This window comes from Condylostylus longicornis, unplaced genomic scaffold, assembly GCF_029603195.1.
Source record: "Condylostylus longicornis isolate FDR11 unplaced genomic scaffold, ASM2960319v2 ptg000030l, whole genome shotgun sequence".
Lineage (NCBI taxonomy): Eukaryota > Metazoa > Arthropoda > Insecta > Diptera > Dolichopodidae > Condylostylus > Condylostylus longicornis.
The window spans coordinates 3,082,778-3,100,736 of record NW_026577999.1 but is presented as its reverse complement, the minus strand read 5'-3'; the positions used below and the strand labels follow the sequence as shown (position 1 = coordinate 3,100,736).

Here is a 17,959-nt window from a genome sequence, read left to right as displayed (position 1 = left end):
TATGCCAACTCTGTCAACGACCTCTTGTGAAAAATTTATTTTTATACAAAATTTCAGTAAATATTTTTATTATGAATTCGAATTTAGAATGTTGCCAGGAATATTTTTACAAATAAATATAAAAATTATTTATTTCTTTTTGTTTTTATTGTTCCAAATATTTAAAATATGCTTTTGGAGTTGTTTGGCAAGTCCCCGAACCTGTCAAGCAATTCCACTAAAACTTCACAAATATATATGATCTATAATCGGACATCAAACTGCCAAGTTTCATGAATCTGACTTTATTATTTTTCCAAATATTTAAAATTAGCTTCTGGAGTTGTATGGCAGGTACCCGAACCTGTAAAGCAATTCCTCTAAAACTTCAGAAGTATATTTGACCTATAATTGGACACATGAGTGCCAAGTTTCATGAATCTGACTGTATTATTTTGCCGAATATAAAAAATTTGCTGTTGGAGTTGTATGGCAGCCACCCGAACCGGTGCAGCTATCCCATTATCATTTTTAGAGCATGTGTAGAATATAATTGGACACATGTATACAAAGTTTTATATTTATAGCTTTATTAGTTTTTGAAATATTTAAAATAAACTCTTTGAGTTGTATGGCAGCTACCCGAACCCGTCGTCCGAATTAGTCCAATAACAATAGGGCTCGTCCTTGGCACAAAAGAAAAAACTTGTGAAAGTTTGGTGTCGATTGCATTATTCGTTTTTGAGTTATCGTGCGAACGGACGGACGGACGGACGGACAGACGGACATGTCTAAATCGACGCAGAATTTTACGCTGAGCAAGAATATATATATATGTCCATACCGCAGATGACTCCTTCAAGTAGTTACAAACTCCATACCAAAGTTAATATACCCTTCACGAAGTGCAGGGTATAAAAATTAAATAAAAATCTTTAAAGGAAATCTTATACATACATAAATAAAGAAATAGAGAACATAGAGTTTTTGCTATGAAAAATTAGAAAATCAATATAAAAAGCTATGAATTTTTCATAGCTTGTCAATTTTTTTTGAGGTCATTGAACATTATATTTGAGGGTATGGTATAATGGAAAATTAATTTTGAAATTGAAATTTAAAAATATGCAATAAGCAACAATATTCAATTAAGAGATTTGTATTAAATGTTTGGTTGCTCAAGGTAGAGCATAATTAAAATCTTAAAAGTCATATATAAATAAATCTTATACAGCTGAATAGTTTTAAGTAGTTAAGGTACAGTTAAGTCGTTTCTTCCACTCTCGAATCGATAAGATTCGTATTTTTATAATTTACAAGATTCTTGAAAGTACCAGAAGCGGTAAGACTATAATTAACCATGTAAAACAGAACCGAAATATAATTTAATTACCGAAATATTTCAACAATAAATTTTTCTTATAATCTAACATAATTTTTGTATTGCGAAAATTTCCTGTAAAGAAATTAAAATCCTTTCCTTCATTTTTCTTATTATTATACCCTGCACTTCGTGAAGGGTATATTAACTTTGGTATGGAGTTTGTAACTACTTGAAGGAGTCATCTGCGGTATGGACATATATATATATTCTTGCTCAGCGTAAAATTCTGCGTCGATTTAGACATGTCCGTCTGTCCGTCCGTCCGTCCGTCCGTCCGTCCGTCCGTCCGTCCGTTCGCACGATAACTCAAAAACGAATAATGCAATCGACACCAAACTTTCACAAGTTTTTTCTTTTGTGCCAAGGACGAGCCCTATTGTTATTGGACTAATTCGGACAACGGGTTCGGGTAGCTGCCATACAACTCAAAGAGTTTATTTTGAATATTTCAAAAACTAATAAAGCTGTAAATATAAAACTTTGTACACATGTGTCCAATTATATTCTACACATGCTCTAAAAATTATAATGGGATAGCTGCACCGGTTCGGGTGGCTGCCATACAACTCCAACAGCAAATTTTTTATATTCGGCAAAATAATAAAGTCAGATTCATGAAACTTGGCAGTCATGTGTCCAATTATAGGTCAAATATACTTCTGAAGTTTTAGAGGAATTGCTTTACAGGTTCGGGTACCTGCCATACAACTCCAGAAGCTAATTTTAAATATTTGGAAAAATAATAAAGTCAGATTCATGAAACTTGGCAGTTTGATGTCCGATTATAGATCATATATATTTGTGAAGTTTTAGTGGAATTGCTTGACAGGTTCGGGGACTTGCCAAACAACTCCAAAAGCATATTTTAAATATTTCGAAAAATAATAAAGTCAGATTCATGATACTTGGCAGTTGTGTGTCCGATTGTAGATCAGATATATTTGTGAAGTTTTGATGGAATTGTTTGACAGGTTCAGGTACTTGCCATACAACTCCAAAAGCTAATTTTAAATATTTGGAAAAATTATAAAGTCAGATTTATGAAACTTGGCAGTCGGATGTCCAATTATAGGTCAGACATATCCGTGAAGTTTCTATAGAATGACTTCACAGGTTCGAGTAATTGCTACACAATAACGAAAGGTGCAGGGTATTATTCAATCGGTTTATACCGACTGAAACGTTTTTACTTGTTTTATATTTTAATTTCTCCTGATCAATATCTAAACAAATTTGTGACTAATCGTCAAAGTAAACATTCAAACACACATAATATTGACAATGTATATTTTTAGAAATAAGGAAAATGAAAAAAAAATTAGCTAAACAAATAAAAAAAAATGGGACAACAATAAACTCAAAGAAAGATCAAAGAAAATAAAACTTTTTTTTTGCGTTTCCCCTTAGCGAAACAATAACAATAAAATAAGAATAAAAAAAAATTAGGCTCTTTCAAAAGCACGGAAAGAAAATTAAAAATAGACTTTAACAAAAAAAAAGGACTTGCAGGAAAAGGAAGACTATATTTATATACCTATTTGCTTTTTCTTCCTCGTTTAGTACTAAAGGCTATTGAACAATAGCAACAACCCCATCGCACCAACATTATTACCTCTATTGTTAAAATTATACTGTAACATTAACTGTTACTGCCAATATTCTTTATTCTCTATATAATTTGAGAACTTTTCAAAAAAAATAAAGAAAACCTTACACAATGTCATTTTACAATCGTAATCAATTTTTCATATATAGAGCTAGGTACACTGATAGATTTGTTACTGTCGTTAAAGTAACTAATGATTTTCATTTATCCCTTTTTTGCTCTGTCATCCTATTTAAAGGGAAAACGAACGAACATTAAAAAGAGAATGAAGAATAATAATATTGAATTTATAATTGGATATGACTGCCATAGGATATTTTTCATAAAAGAAATTTTTTACATATTTTGAAAATTCATTACAATTGCTATATCCGGTTTGAAGACTTATTGGGGTCATTTAAACGAGCAATTCAAAATTTCTTATGTTTGGTTTAGGAAAAGATGTATTAGATAGGGATCTACGAGAAGACGTTGGATGAAATGTTTACTATAATATCAATAATATTAATCAATTAAAGAAAATTAACTTCTGGCTACTAATGGAACGCAAGCACGCAAAAAAGTTCTGGTATTCAAGAGCATTTTCGGAATTTGGGTGTTTTAAAATTTATTCAATTTACTTAAAATTGTGATATATTTACTATACTTCACGTTGATTTGCTGTTCAACATTACAAATCAAACAATAAATTTATTATAGCCTGTTCAACTAATATTCAAAAGGATCTTCTATATATATAGGATATAGCCAATAATATAGAGATAATTATATGTTCAAATAAATTCGAAAAGAATACGAAATGGAAAACAAATTAAGCCAATACATTTACATACACTTACACACATATAAATATAATCACAACTAATACCAAAAAAAAAAAAAAAGAAAAAAACAAGCAGAAAAAGGAATCATTCGAAGCCTGTAGCTGTTTATTTTTATTAACTTGGGATAGCCTAAATCTTTTCTTTATTCTTTTCGTTACATTGTGGTAAGCCTTTCTGAATTTTTAAATTTTTTTTTTTATTTTTTTTTTATGTATATACTATTACTCTGAAGAAAATTACTTATGTAAGGGCAAATTTGTTTTTTGGGTTTTACAAAATAAATGTAAAAAAATATTTATTTTCCATAGAAACGAAAAAAAAAGGAAACATAAGAAAAACACATCACTTAAGTTTATTGTGAATTGAAAGTGGCACTTTAAAATTATTGCAAGTAATGCATGGTGTACACTACTATACACAAATGTATTGGTTGCGTATGTAGGTTCGAACTTTGTTTTTTTTTTATTGTTATAATGTTTCAAATAAAATTTTCCCAACACATAATAAAAAATTATTTTTAAGTGAAAATCTAAATTCAATTTTTTTTAAATACAAATAAAAAAATATTAGTTTATCCCAAATCTTTAAAAATATACTTAAAACTCAGAGGGAAAGCTAATCTAGAGCATTTTAAAAAAAAAAAGTTCATCGATTTTAATGTGAGGAAAAGAAGTCTTTTCATTTTAAATAACATGCGTTTATATTGAATTTCCGCTTTTATACTCGTATTTTATTGTTAACAGTTGTTCAATTTGATAGTTCAAAAAATAAATGTATATGACCGCCCTTGAAAATGTTGTAAAATTTGAGCACATAATATGAATGAATTTTCGCATTTATTAGGAAAATCGCATTGTACAATATTTATACTCGTATACAAAGAGCCATTATATTACTCTAACCAAAAACTCTATTATTTTTACAAACATGTTGTCCGTATATACATTGGTTTCATATACAGTCGGACCTCCATAACACATCTGATCAATTTCAACAAAATTAGTTCGTACTAGAAAGAATTCACGTTAAGGGTTGTGAATATAAATAAAAATAGATATGAAGCAGAATGAAACAGAAGAACAGTTCGTATTATGAAGAATTTCATCTTACAGGAGCTGGTTACTATAATAGAGGTTTAACTGTAATGTATATATGGTGCACGTTTTCGTATATATCATAGCAAAAAACAGAAGAAAAATGCTCTTCCTAGTTTAAAAGTATATTCTATAAAAATATATGAGATCAGTTTCACTCACTTCGTTTGCCCTTTCTTCTAATTCGGTTAAGAGATGAGAATGTGAAATGCAAAATGACACCCACAATCGTTTCAACAAATATTTGAATGCAATTTTGGCCTTTCATCTTTATTGTTCCCTTATTTCATATTAGAAAATTCTTGTCTTTAAAATTATTATTTTTTCAACCATGAAACTGAAAAAATCTCTTACAAAATTCGTCAAATACGCTTGTTTCTGTTGATCCACATAACGTATAAAAATTCTTGAACTAAAAAAATTTTAAATTCTAAACTAATTTTTCTTTTTTTCGATACTAAAACACTTTTATCGAAAATGCATGAATAAACTATTCTTCAATACATTTCGGATAATGTTCTCATCCTTAAGGATTTCTCTTAGTAATTTATTTTACTATTTTACACAACCAATATAATTTTTGTTTACTATTTTACTATTTCTTATACATTTAAATTTTTGCAAATAGTATTGTTGGTAAACCTTTTCTAAATCGAGGGCCAAAATTTTTTTTATAAAAACAAATTTTCGAGGATTTTCTTTCAGTACAAATCAACATGTTCTCACTTATTCAAATTAAACTAAAAATTCTTTATTTAATTTTTGATTGTCAAACTGGCTTGGGTAATATAAAGACTGGCTATAATTTGTAAATTTCAGACCAATGATTAATTTAAATAATTTTACTAATTCCAAATAGTTTTTATAAAAATTTTGAATAGTTTTCGTGAAATACAACATAATGCCCCCTTTACTTTGATATTGTCAGCTCATGAACTCTATTAACAGTCATGTTCTCAATGACTGATCTAAAGGGAAAGTGATAACTGTCATTCTACAAATAAATTGAATAATATAAAATGTCTTTAAAAGAATGAGATCCAATTTTCTAAGTGACAAAATGTATTTATATACGAAAAGAAAGAAAAACAATAAAAATGTAAAATAAATAAAAGAAAATAGAAAAGGATATCCTAATAAAAACAAGGGTACTGTAATGTCATACAAAATTAAAATTCAAGGTTTTTTTATATTTTACAGATAATTTTTGACTTAAAAACAAATTTTAAGTTAAAGAAGAAGAAAATTAAAACGAAAGAAAGGAGTAGATAGAGCAAGAAAGAGAAAATAAATTTATTGATTCGAGAAGTTCGAACATTTCTCGTCAAATAATAAAGGAGAGAATAATTTTTTATTTTAATATTATTAAAAAATAGTTTTTGACTTAATTAATTGATTAACAGAGAAATTATTTGATTAATTCGAAAGAAATTTTTACATTTTTAGCAAATATTTGGATTCGTGTGTAGTCCCTTAGCAGCATGCTAATTACTACCGTATTGAACCACTGAGATAATGTTAAATTTTACATATGTCCTTTTTAAATATTCAGTTAAAATTTGCAAGCAGAATTCGTAATTAATTAAAATTTATTTTTAAAATTTTTCTTCGAACATTAAAATTTTGTTAAACAGGAATAGACTTTAAAAGGTTCAAATACGTTTTATCATAAACAAATATAAAATTGCGTGGGAGCTTCAATTTGTTGTTAGTTCCGTCAAAAAACAAAAGAAGGGACAAATTAATAACAACAACTTAACTTTTTTGTAAAAGACTAAGGAATTAAAAATAAAAAAAAAATTTAATGAAAATAATTTTGTTTTTAATGAATTGGTTCGAGGGCATTTTGTATACCCAACTAATAATCTTTTAATTAGTTATGTTAATTATAATAATTACAAAGAGTATTTTTTGTTTTTTAGTCCAAAAATTTGACTTCAAGGATGACATTTTTTGTTTACCGTTTATGTATTAAATATAAGATTTTTTCAAAATGAAATTATTTAAAGGAAAATCAGTCAATTTTATTTTTTACGAAGCTTTTATTGCATGTACAGGTCATTTGTAAAGAATTTGTTCGACTAAAAGGGAACCAATCAACAGCGTCCTTTGACTTTATTGAACTTTCATTACCTTCTTGAATTTTTGATGCCAAATATTTGGTCAAATATTTGAACAATAAAATTAAACAAAAAACCAAATTATCTTTTAAATGAAGATGTTCACTATAAAGAGAATTCACTGTATACACATAAGTTTTGCTGTCTTAAAACACACCCTTTTATGATAAAGTTCTTGCTAGTTCCTTATTTAGTTGTATTTCACATGTTTCATTTTATAATCATATTGACAATTAGCTATAAAATTCTAAATGTGAAATTCGCAGACAGCCACATTTTTTTATTATTTCGTTGGAAAATAATATTACGAAAATAAAAATAAGAAAATTTTGTTTCCTTTGGAATCGTGAAAAGAACCAGAAAGAGGCGGTCGGAGCGGTGGAGAGATCATCCAGTTTTAAGGCAGGCCAGGGATCTTCTGCGGAATACTGTGACCAGAAGCCTTTTAAGAAAATTATAGGGATGGCCAAGAATCAGGTGAGAATTCTTGCCGGGGTCTTGTCTCTGGGGACTTAGGAGGCACTTCAGTAAATTAGGCTTGGTAAGTGAAGATATTTATAGGTTCTGTGAGGAAGATGGAGAGAATACAGCATGCTTTATGGCAGTTGTTCTGTGCACGCTTTATGGCAGTTATGGTAGTTATTCTGTTGTTGTGTTGTTCTCGCTTACAGAACAAGGGAAATACTGGGTGACTTTGCTTTCAGGTCTTCTACGTCTCACAAATTGCTCTAGTACATCAAGGCGGTGAACATTGAGCGGGTGCTGTAGAACAATGTCCCGTACTCACAGCGGCACGACAGATCTTTATACATTGTTGCGGTGCACTATATTCCCGGTTTTTACAATTCTATAAATTTAAATTTTCGAAATTGCAACTCGAAATATTCCAAAATTAATTCTGCTTGAAAATATTAATGAATTTTGCGTACCGTATATGCTAAGATTAAAAATTTCTAATAAAAATTCTCTTATTTTATTATCGATGTTAGATATACATTTTTAATGAGTCTCGTGTAAAAAAGAAAATTTACTAGATATAAGTATATATTTTTAATATTTTCTTTAAGGATTAAAAACAAAATTTTTTCAAGCATGTACATATTTATTTAATATTTAAAAAATTTTCTTTTAATGTTCTAAACAAGCGAGTTAATCATCATCTTTAATATTCAAAAGTACTATATATTATTATTATGATTATATCCTTAAGTCTTCAAATAAAACTTAAAATATAAGGCTAAATATTCATAAGTAGAAAATACTTTACATACAACATTCAATGTACTGTGAAAAAAAGCATGAAAATCTTTTTTTTTTTAAGTTCTTAAAATATTTAAAGAGTAAGATAAAAAAAAATAAAAAGTGTTTAAAAGAAAACACACGTTTAAGTATTGTGGATTTTAAAATCTTTTGAATCATTAAAAATTCTTTTATAGAAATAAATTTTTTTTTGTAATTATAAGTTCTACTATAAAACGTTTTCTGCACTTGGATTATTAAGAGTTCAATTTTATAATATTATCAAGTTTATGTATATATGTGTATGTACCTATGTAAATATTATCTAAGTGTTTATAATGTTGAGTCGATATAGTTATTTTAACCTCTATGCTTACATATACTTAATTTTTATTAATTTAATACTATAAAAAATAAAAACAAGCTGAAGTGCGCCGAGAATGTTTCTACAATAAAAATTTTTAACATTATTGTTTTATTGCTTTTCCCTTTGATAATGAAATTTTTACTACTTGAAAGGGAATAATTGATTTTTATTATTATTATAGATGCAATTAATCTAAGTAGAAAATATTTTTGTAACATAAAAGTAGAAAGACTTTTAATTAGAACGCTTTCAAATAAAAATCAATATCGTAAAATCGATTTAAAGCTTTTCTAAAAAAAAAAGAAATGCGAAAGAAAGTGCTTATTGGTTTGGCCCTGTCTGACAACTCAGAATTTATCGGTAAAATTTTAATTTTCAGCTCTTAATATATTCGAAATTGTAACCCTTCCCTAATTTCAATAAAAGCGAAAAGCTAACGAAAAAATCTAAACTCAAAAAATTATTTTTTTTTTTAATTTCTTACTTAGCCTTTAATTTTGATGAGTTTTTGATTATTTTTTTCATTTCGCCTAAATGTATGCAATTTTTCATCCTAAATTTATGCAATATTTTTATATATGCATTTAAATAATAATTTAATAAAAGTAGTAGCTAGAAGATAGTTTTGTGAAATACATAAAAATTTTTACTTGCCAAAGGAAAAACGCCATTTTACAAACTATAAGTTTGATTATAAACTTTGTTCGAAACCACCCAAACGTAATTCGCAAGATTTCGCAGAGAGTGTTTGCAAAGCAAAAAAAAATGCAGGAACAGGAATAGAAATTGTTGTTGTACAGATACTTCCCTTATATTTTAGTAAAGGTATGTTTTGTATTCAATATAGTACTGAATTATTGAGTGCTAAACAACATATTGATCCCTCATTGATTTTTTAATAATATTGTGTTAGATACTTAGAAAAATTATGTGTATTAGGTACTTTGGGTTCAATATATCGTTCACAATACTGATGTAATAATATTTTAAAAAATAAACACTGTAAAAAAATAAAATTTCATAAATATTACGTAGCTCTCATGTACCTAAATCCATGTAATGAATTCTGTAATTTCAACACATAGATTTGTATGGCTTCTTTTCAATTGGGTATTAATTAATTAATCTCTGATATTCAATTAAATATATTTATTTTAATTTTAATATGCTTTTTAAATTCAAAATAAATATTATAAATCATTATTTTTATTACAAGACACGATAATGTGTTTGGTAATGTTGAAAATCAAAATCACTTAATTAATAATTATATTTTTTTAAATAACATATCCTTTAAAATAGATTGCTTTAAAAATTCAATTTAATGTAAGTTATAGTAATTGATTAATTCTTTAATAAATTGGGTATGGTAGATAATTTTAATGAAAATGAAATAATAATTGCGAATGTATCATGCTCTGAATAAGAACCGAATAGACAAATAAACATTTTCTACAGTCTGATTGCAGCCATTTTAATCATACTTTTAGCCATTTTAGAATTCAATATAGTACAACATGGGATACCTACATAGAAAACTATGTTCTAACTAATTATTATGTCGATCGCGGAGTTGTTTTATGCGTACTTGTATTATGAATAATATTATAAAATTTTCCAGCATATTTTATATTTTTGATAATTGAATCCAATAATTATTGTCTTGCACAAACTACCTAATTCAACTTGTGAATTTATTCTTCTATGGATGACATGAGGTATTTGAATGAACTACAATCAGCGTCTTAATTCTCGAATTTGTAATTCTCCTGGTAGCACTATGATATGGCATACATATGAAAAGCTATGGTGAAGCTATGCTAAAATTTGTGATATTATAATCGTTAAATTGCATCAATAATGACTCTAACAGAATAATTTTTTATTATGTAATAAAATTTATAAATTTTTTTTTAAGTTTTCAAGTCATTTGCAATAAAAAAAATTATTGATTTTATTTATTTTAAAATCTTAAACAGAACATTTTAAAGGATAATAATTTTAATAATAATTATGTATTTAGAGTGGAAAGAATAGCAAAAAAAAATTTCACTGCATATGAAAAAAAAATCTATTTAAAATTTATAATTAACCCTGTTTTTATAATTAACTTAAAGCATATTTCAATTTTATTTATGAAAACACTTAGAAAACTGTTTTTGAAGTTAAAAATGAAATTAAGCATAGTAAATATTGCATAGTGAGAAATTATGATTTCAAAAATTTAATTAAAAGAGAAAATAAAGAAAATATGGGAAAAAAAAGTATTGTAAAAGGATAGCAAAAATACATTGTGGAAATTCAATTAAAATGTGCAAATAAATATCTGAATTTGAAATCTATAATTTAAAAAATTGACCTAAAATAAAGTTGAACTAGTAAGTAAGATTTAAAAACAAAATTAATATCATTATTGGGTTTCATTTGAGGATTGGCATGTAAAATATACACTAGCCGAATTATGTACTAAGTGTATAACTCTTGCAGCTGAACTAGCTTTAACTTCGGAGTAATTACCCTCATATATCATGTTAAATGGCTTCACATTCTCATACAGAAAAATAAGAAGCAAAATGTGTAATATTTAAATTCATTTAGAAACTACTTCGACCTATTATCGAGTGGTTTCCATTAAAAAAAAATTTGTTTATTTTACAAAGTATATCATGCAATAATTCAGTAAAAAAAAAATGAAAATTGCAAAAAGAATAGACAAATTTTTTATTAATTTTCTAAAAATTAAAAAAAAAATATCTTGCCTTCATCCATTCAGCAGATAATTTTCCGATCTGATCCTTCCTATCTCCCTTAGTTGTATATTCACTTGTTGCCATATATTCCCATATATTTACGTTTATTACACACAAGAAGACAATGATTAAAAACCTTTCTTGGTAAAAAATTCACTTCATAGAATAAAATTTTTACCTATATGCTCCTAAATCAATAATTTCGGAGATTTATACAGCACAGTTTCCTACCAAAAAATGTAAAGCAATTACAATCGACAAATTTCGTGTTTTACAAATTTTCACTTACTACACTTTACACTCTGTAAAATCAAGAACGCAGGATATGTTGGCCATCAAACAGTCACGAAATGACGTAATTTTATTATAGAATATTTTATTCTAAAACTGAAATGAAAGTTTTTTAATTTTATTTTTAATTTCGCTAAGCCGCTTACCAAAAACCGTTTCACACCAATATTATTGTAATCCTATTTTCCAAATAATTCATTTTAAAAATTCTGTACTTATAAACACTATTTAATTCTTAGATTATTAGCTAGCTATATTTTACTAGATTAAATTTTAATGTTAGCCTATTAATTTTTTATTTATTTTTATTTTTTTAAGCTGTTTAACTAAATCAGCATAATTAAATGTTATAAAATGATTTATTAGTAAATAGGTGAATCGTATAGAAGCACTAGTCTCCATTAAATAAATTTCAAATATTATGCAAAGAATTTTTTTTAAAAATTTTATAATAATTTTTTATTTTTATTCATATTTCAGATTTGGACCAGTATGTCCACAACGTCTTCCTGATATTGCTAATGAGACTGCTGCACTAGCACGTATGCCACGTGGAAGATTAGAATATTTAAAACGTTTAATGCCATATCTTCGAAATCAATCTGAAGATTGTTTATATTTAAATATTTATGCTCCAATACATGGTAAGTTTTATTGAAATTAAGAATTACAGTTACATATATTGCTTAATTTATCGTTATCGTAGCTAGATTGTTTGATGAAACATTTTACAAAGCTAGTTATGTGTTAAAAATTGCATTAAACTTTCTTTTATATAGGAAAAATAAAATTGCCTGCAATGATCCGGAGTCTTTTTTATTTCTGGCCCTAGTTCAGTAGTTTCACCTTTGATAATGATCTCGAACTTAATGTTTTCTGGATTTGGAAGTCTTATAAATTGTTGTGCCGTTCCAGGCACAATCGTTCTACAACTCTTCCAGCTCATTTATCGTTCCTGGTTCTGTACTTTTCATCCTTATCTAATATCATTACTATCCTGTACCAATAATATTTCCTTCAAAATCAGACATTGTTAGGAGCCGAATTAAATCTGTAAGTGTCGTATTCAGGCATATTCAATTTCTGCCTTTCATTAGAATGTTTTTCTTCTGTGTATCTACTCTACAACATAAATTGTCCATGAAACATAAAATTTAGATGTCATAAAATTTATCATTTCTCATAATTTATTCAAAAATAATTTATTTATAAATATTTTCAATAAAACAAATGCCCAATTTATTTAAAATTAAAAGTCAAATTTTTGTTAATGCAAATACTTTCCAATTACAATATCATTTACACCTGGTTACAAAACAAGTAATTTTTGGAAAAATTGATTTATTCTTTATTTTTCACAATTATGTAACAGATGTAACACATTTTTTTAAGGTATTTTTCTATTGTGTTAAAACTAAATGTTTTTTCTACATTTTTAATTAAAAAAACGTCTGCTACAATTTTTTAACACAATACGGAAAGTTCAACTTCCAAATAATAATAGTAATAAACGCCTACACATGTATATGAATTTACAGAAAACACAAATATAAAATGAAATTTTCCTTTAACTGAATTAAGTTTGAAATAAAAATTAAAAAATTTATTTCTGTAAAAGAACACATGATAATAACCTCAATATTTTACGGTACATTCTTATATTTAATTATATATATAGTAGGATAGCTAAAATATACATACAATAATAATAAATAGTTACAACACACATAGAGAGCAGCAAGTTTGTTCTAATTTAAATAACAAGAATTTTCAAAACAAGCACATTTTCCACTTAATTTACTCATTAAATATTGCTAAAAAATAAAATAACATTATTGCGTACTGGCCAGGAAAGTTAAGACAGGATGTTATCAACTATTACTTGCCGCACACATGTGGAAAAATTCAGCCACATGTGGGATTTCAAAGAAGATGTGGCTTAAATACGACTGTAGTAGAATACAGTCGATTCCTTCGATATCACGAGGGGACGTAGATATTATTATAGCATATGGTTCATTGGCCGGTGAGTGAAAACGCGCCAGGCCCGGACTTGCTCTTAATGCGTTATGTCTCAACAATCGGGTAGTTTATAAAAGGAAAACCGTTTTCCGTTACCTCTGTGAGTGCATTGTTGGATGAGCCGAGTATGGCTAAAGTTGCCATTATTTCTTGTACTATCGGAGATTTAGACTAATTTCTTAGGAAGACAAGGTGGCTGTAGTGACCGGCCTTGTACTAATTATCTGTGAAAAATGGCACATTTATGCTAATTGGGCCGTCGATCCTTCTGAGTTGCGCTAGTCACCTAAATTAACCAAGCAACTTATCACGACCAATTTTGGAATAAATTTTTATCCAAATCTTTCACTTTTAAAAAGAACAACACAAGTTAAGACAGTGACAGTGAATTGTAAAACTGAATTTTACAGTTAAACTTTTGAGAAAATGTGCTTACAAATTGTAAGATGAAAAGGAAGCAAAAATAGAAATTTTCTTATTCTTTCTAATTTATCTTTAGAAACTAGTATTATTTTAATTACCTTAGGATTATACAAACATATATAAATAAAGGATCCAAATTGGTAGGTACATCAATAATGAAGAAACAACAAAAAAAAATTGAAATTAAAATTATCTGATTTTCCTTTTATCCTGTGTCAAATATAAAATCCCAAAACGAATATAAAAAAAAAAATAAAAAAACGTGAAAGAAAAGATTTAAAATTTTAAAAATAAAAAAAACAAATAACACAAAACTAAAAAAGAAAAACATTTTTTTTTATAACAATTGGCAAAAAAAAAAAATTTGAAAAATACGACAGCAGAGATAGGTACTTATTTTCACTTCGATTTTAGACAATAAAATTTTTTTATTCCCTTGTATTCTTTGGGCCATACCTACAATTCAAGAAAATTCATTTATTTTTGACAGTTTTTTTTTTCTAAATCTTAAAATTTATATAACAAGAAAAGAGATTCTCTAACTGTATTGCAAAAAATGTTGGGCTAAAATGAATCTTTTTTTGAGATTAAGAACGAAGCAAATTGAAATGTTCTGTCATATGTTGGGAAAATGTTGAGAAAAAAGGAGCCAAAAGATTCAAAAAACTCTTAATGCCTAAAAATTTTTAGGCAAAATATCCCTGATTGGAAACTTCGTATACATTGTTTCCGACAAAAATCTCAAATATTTACAAATTAAATATGTTTTTGGGATTTTAAAATTCTCAACGACTGTTGCTCAATTGACTAAATTTGGAATTCCTTGATAACACTCAAATGTCTAACTAATCACTTTGCGATTAATTCATGGGGTGCTAAACATTTTTTTCGATTTCCTCTTAATTTAAAACATCGAAGCAGTTAAATTCTTTACGATCAACTAGGATTCAAAACCGGATAATTCCTAAAATTCTCAAAAATTAAAAAAAAAGCGGTGATTGTTTAAAAAACATTTTACAATTTCTGTTTTGAATAAAAATTTTTGAAAATGTTATCACTATAAAAAATGGTAAAAGAAAAGGTATAAGAAAATATAAAAATCCGAATAGAAAAGGAAATTAAAATTACTGCATGAGAGGCTAACGCACAGGAAACCAAAATTTAACATAGTTACAATGGGTTATCTATAATTAATAATCTGTAAGAAACTCTTTTAACGTCTTATTTTCGTCTCCATATTTGTTATTAAACTAAAAGAATAAATTTTGTGAGCGGTCGAAATAGATGGGTGGTTTTAAATTAAACTCCGGTCAGAAGATGCGATTAAAACTAGTTCAGCAATTACTTGTATATGAAACAAATAGTTTTCCTTATCGAAACCCAAAACAAACTCACTTCAGGAAATTTAAATTTCAGGTTCATTAGTATGGTGGTTGTAAGCCATCTATCATTTATCTTTGCTTAATTTTTGTGCTAGCCAAATGGATATTATAAAAGAGACATCTACTAGGGACCTTTAGACGCTTTCTCTTAAAATTTTTATAACAAATACCTTTACATAAAATTTAAAAACTATTTATAGGAACATTTTAATTATAATGAACTTGTGATGAAATTATTTGCTATACATTTTGTAATTCTCAATTGAAATGAGAATAATCCATGAGAATAATTTTTTAACTATTAAGAAAAATTTTTCGGAAATGTCAGTAAACACCTTGAAACACTGCAATTGCGTTGACGATACAAAGGACATTCTTTTTTCTTTCTAACCAAAATTTTCATTTTTATAATAATTTTTTTTTTTCTTTTAATTCATTTTATTTTTTATTCTCCAAATTTTTTTCTTATATATATATTTTTTATTAAAGGACAATGACAAAGAAAAGAAAAAGGACAATACAAAAGAGAAATACCAGTAAATTATTTTCTTTTTAAAGTTCCGGTTAAACATCATGAGGTTTACACCTGAGAAACTTTTTCATAAAATTATCATCCATTGTTGTTCGTTTTTTTTTTTGTCTTATTTTGTGTGTTTATTTCACTCTTCTCCACTCTCTCGCTCTCTCTCACTCTCTCATTCAGTTCTATGCTGTTTTTCTTTGAAATAAAAACTATTATTCAAAGAAAAGAGAAAGAATTTTCTTTTCATTTTTTTTTCTTCTTTGCTTTCTTGAAAAGGGTTTTTTTTTCTGTTCTCTCTTTGTTTGTTTGATTTTTTCTTGCTTTTTTTAATCAGTCGATTAATTTTTCCCTTTAAAATTGTATAATAATTTTCAGAGTTCTAAGAAAAAACAAGAAAAATGAAAACCGGAAAATGAAAAGAAAAAAAAACTTTTTTAAAAATTGAAGATTTTAAAAGTGAAAATTGTGGAAAACTTAAAAATAAATAAGAAAAAACTGTAATATTACTGTTATATTTTCTACTTTGAATAAAATTTTCTCTTTTGTTGTTATTCTTTTTTAAATTCAAAAAACAATTTTCATTATAAACATTGGTAATTTCTTGTACAGGTGCAAAATTTATAGTGAGGTACAAGTAAATAAATAAATATAGAATAGGTACACACACACAAACGCACACAAAATTTTATTTACATTAGATGCCATTTTTTTTTTTAAACCGCACTCCGAACTTATTTACGAACAATAATAATTTTCTTTCATTTTTTTATTTAAGTTTTGCATTTCTACTATAAGCAAACAAATAAAAAAGAAAATAAAATTTTCTTTTTTGGTCAAAAATTCAAAGTAAAACAAAAAAAACTAAAAAAAAAAAGTTTAAAAGTTTTCGTTCTACTTATTTTCGATATTATAAACTTTTCTAATTTTAAATTAGTTTTCATTTTAAATATAAATAAGAAAAGCACAAAAATTATTTTTAAGCGCCAGTGTCGTTTCAAGGCTTTGTTCTCCTTGCTTTTATTAATATTTTTATATTCTTTACAATTCTTCACAATTCTTCTACTTTTTACTGAACAAAAACCAAAAAAACAAAAAAAAAAAACTTTCTTTAATTAGGTTGAATATTTTTGATTTTTAATTTTTTTTTGTGTTTTTATGAAAAATTAATTCAAACTTCAAGAGTATTAATTGAAAACTGTTCCAATTCTTTTCATAATCACTGACACATAAGCAAATGAATTAATTTGAATTTCTAAGCAATTTAAAGATTAAATGACTTAAATAAAGCATGAAAATTATTTTCCATAAATAAATGAAAAAAAAAATTTATTTTTTATTATATTTTATGGGAAAATATTTAATAAAAAATTATTAATGTTATTAATTTAAACAGAATGCACACGAACGAATACAACCCTAATTTTAGGTCAAGGAAAAGAAAATTTGATTGTAGTATGATTGATGCTATTATAAGAATTTATTAAAAAATTAATTGTTTTAAATTATTATAATTAAAATGATTGTTTCGTACATATACGAGTACAGTTGCGTCATCAGATTTCAATTTTAAATATTACTAATTACCAATACAACTGTGTAGTTGTTTATCCTTTATTAATAATTTTTATAAGAATAACCAAATGGAAATTTCTTTATACAACTGCAGAACAAGAGATGGTTGACGTAATCAAAAAAAAGAGTAAAAGCAATTAAAATCGATTTTAAAATAACTTGAATTATGTTATTTTTATTGAAATTTTTTAATTAATTACAATTTTTTAAAAAACATCCCGAATTTATCAATTCTGAAACACTATAATTATAATTTATTCTTACCTAATCCCTTTAAAAACCTAATCATTATTCTCATTATTCATTTAAAAGAAAACAGACTGCAAAGTTAAATAATATGGCAACAGTATTAGCAGCGATTCATTTGGCTCATTATTTCCATA

General features: G+C 26.4%; 1 protein-coding gene across 4 annotated transcripts in view; it reads left to right on the top strand.

Moving 5' to 3' along the window:
- LOC129607894 (neuroligin-3) overlaps positions 1-17,959 on the top strand; it is a 160,086-nt gene that overhangs the window by 54,039 nt on the left and 88,088 nt on the right. For all 4 annotated transcript variants that reach the window (XM_055519139.1, XM_055519138.1, XM_055519137.1 and 1 more), the window contains exon 2: positions 12,135-12,298. In XM_055519139.1, the coding sequence (XP_055375114.1) occupies positions 12,135-12,298 (164 nt within the window). The remainder of the gene's footprint in view (positions 1-12,134; positions 12,299-17,959) is intronic.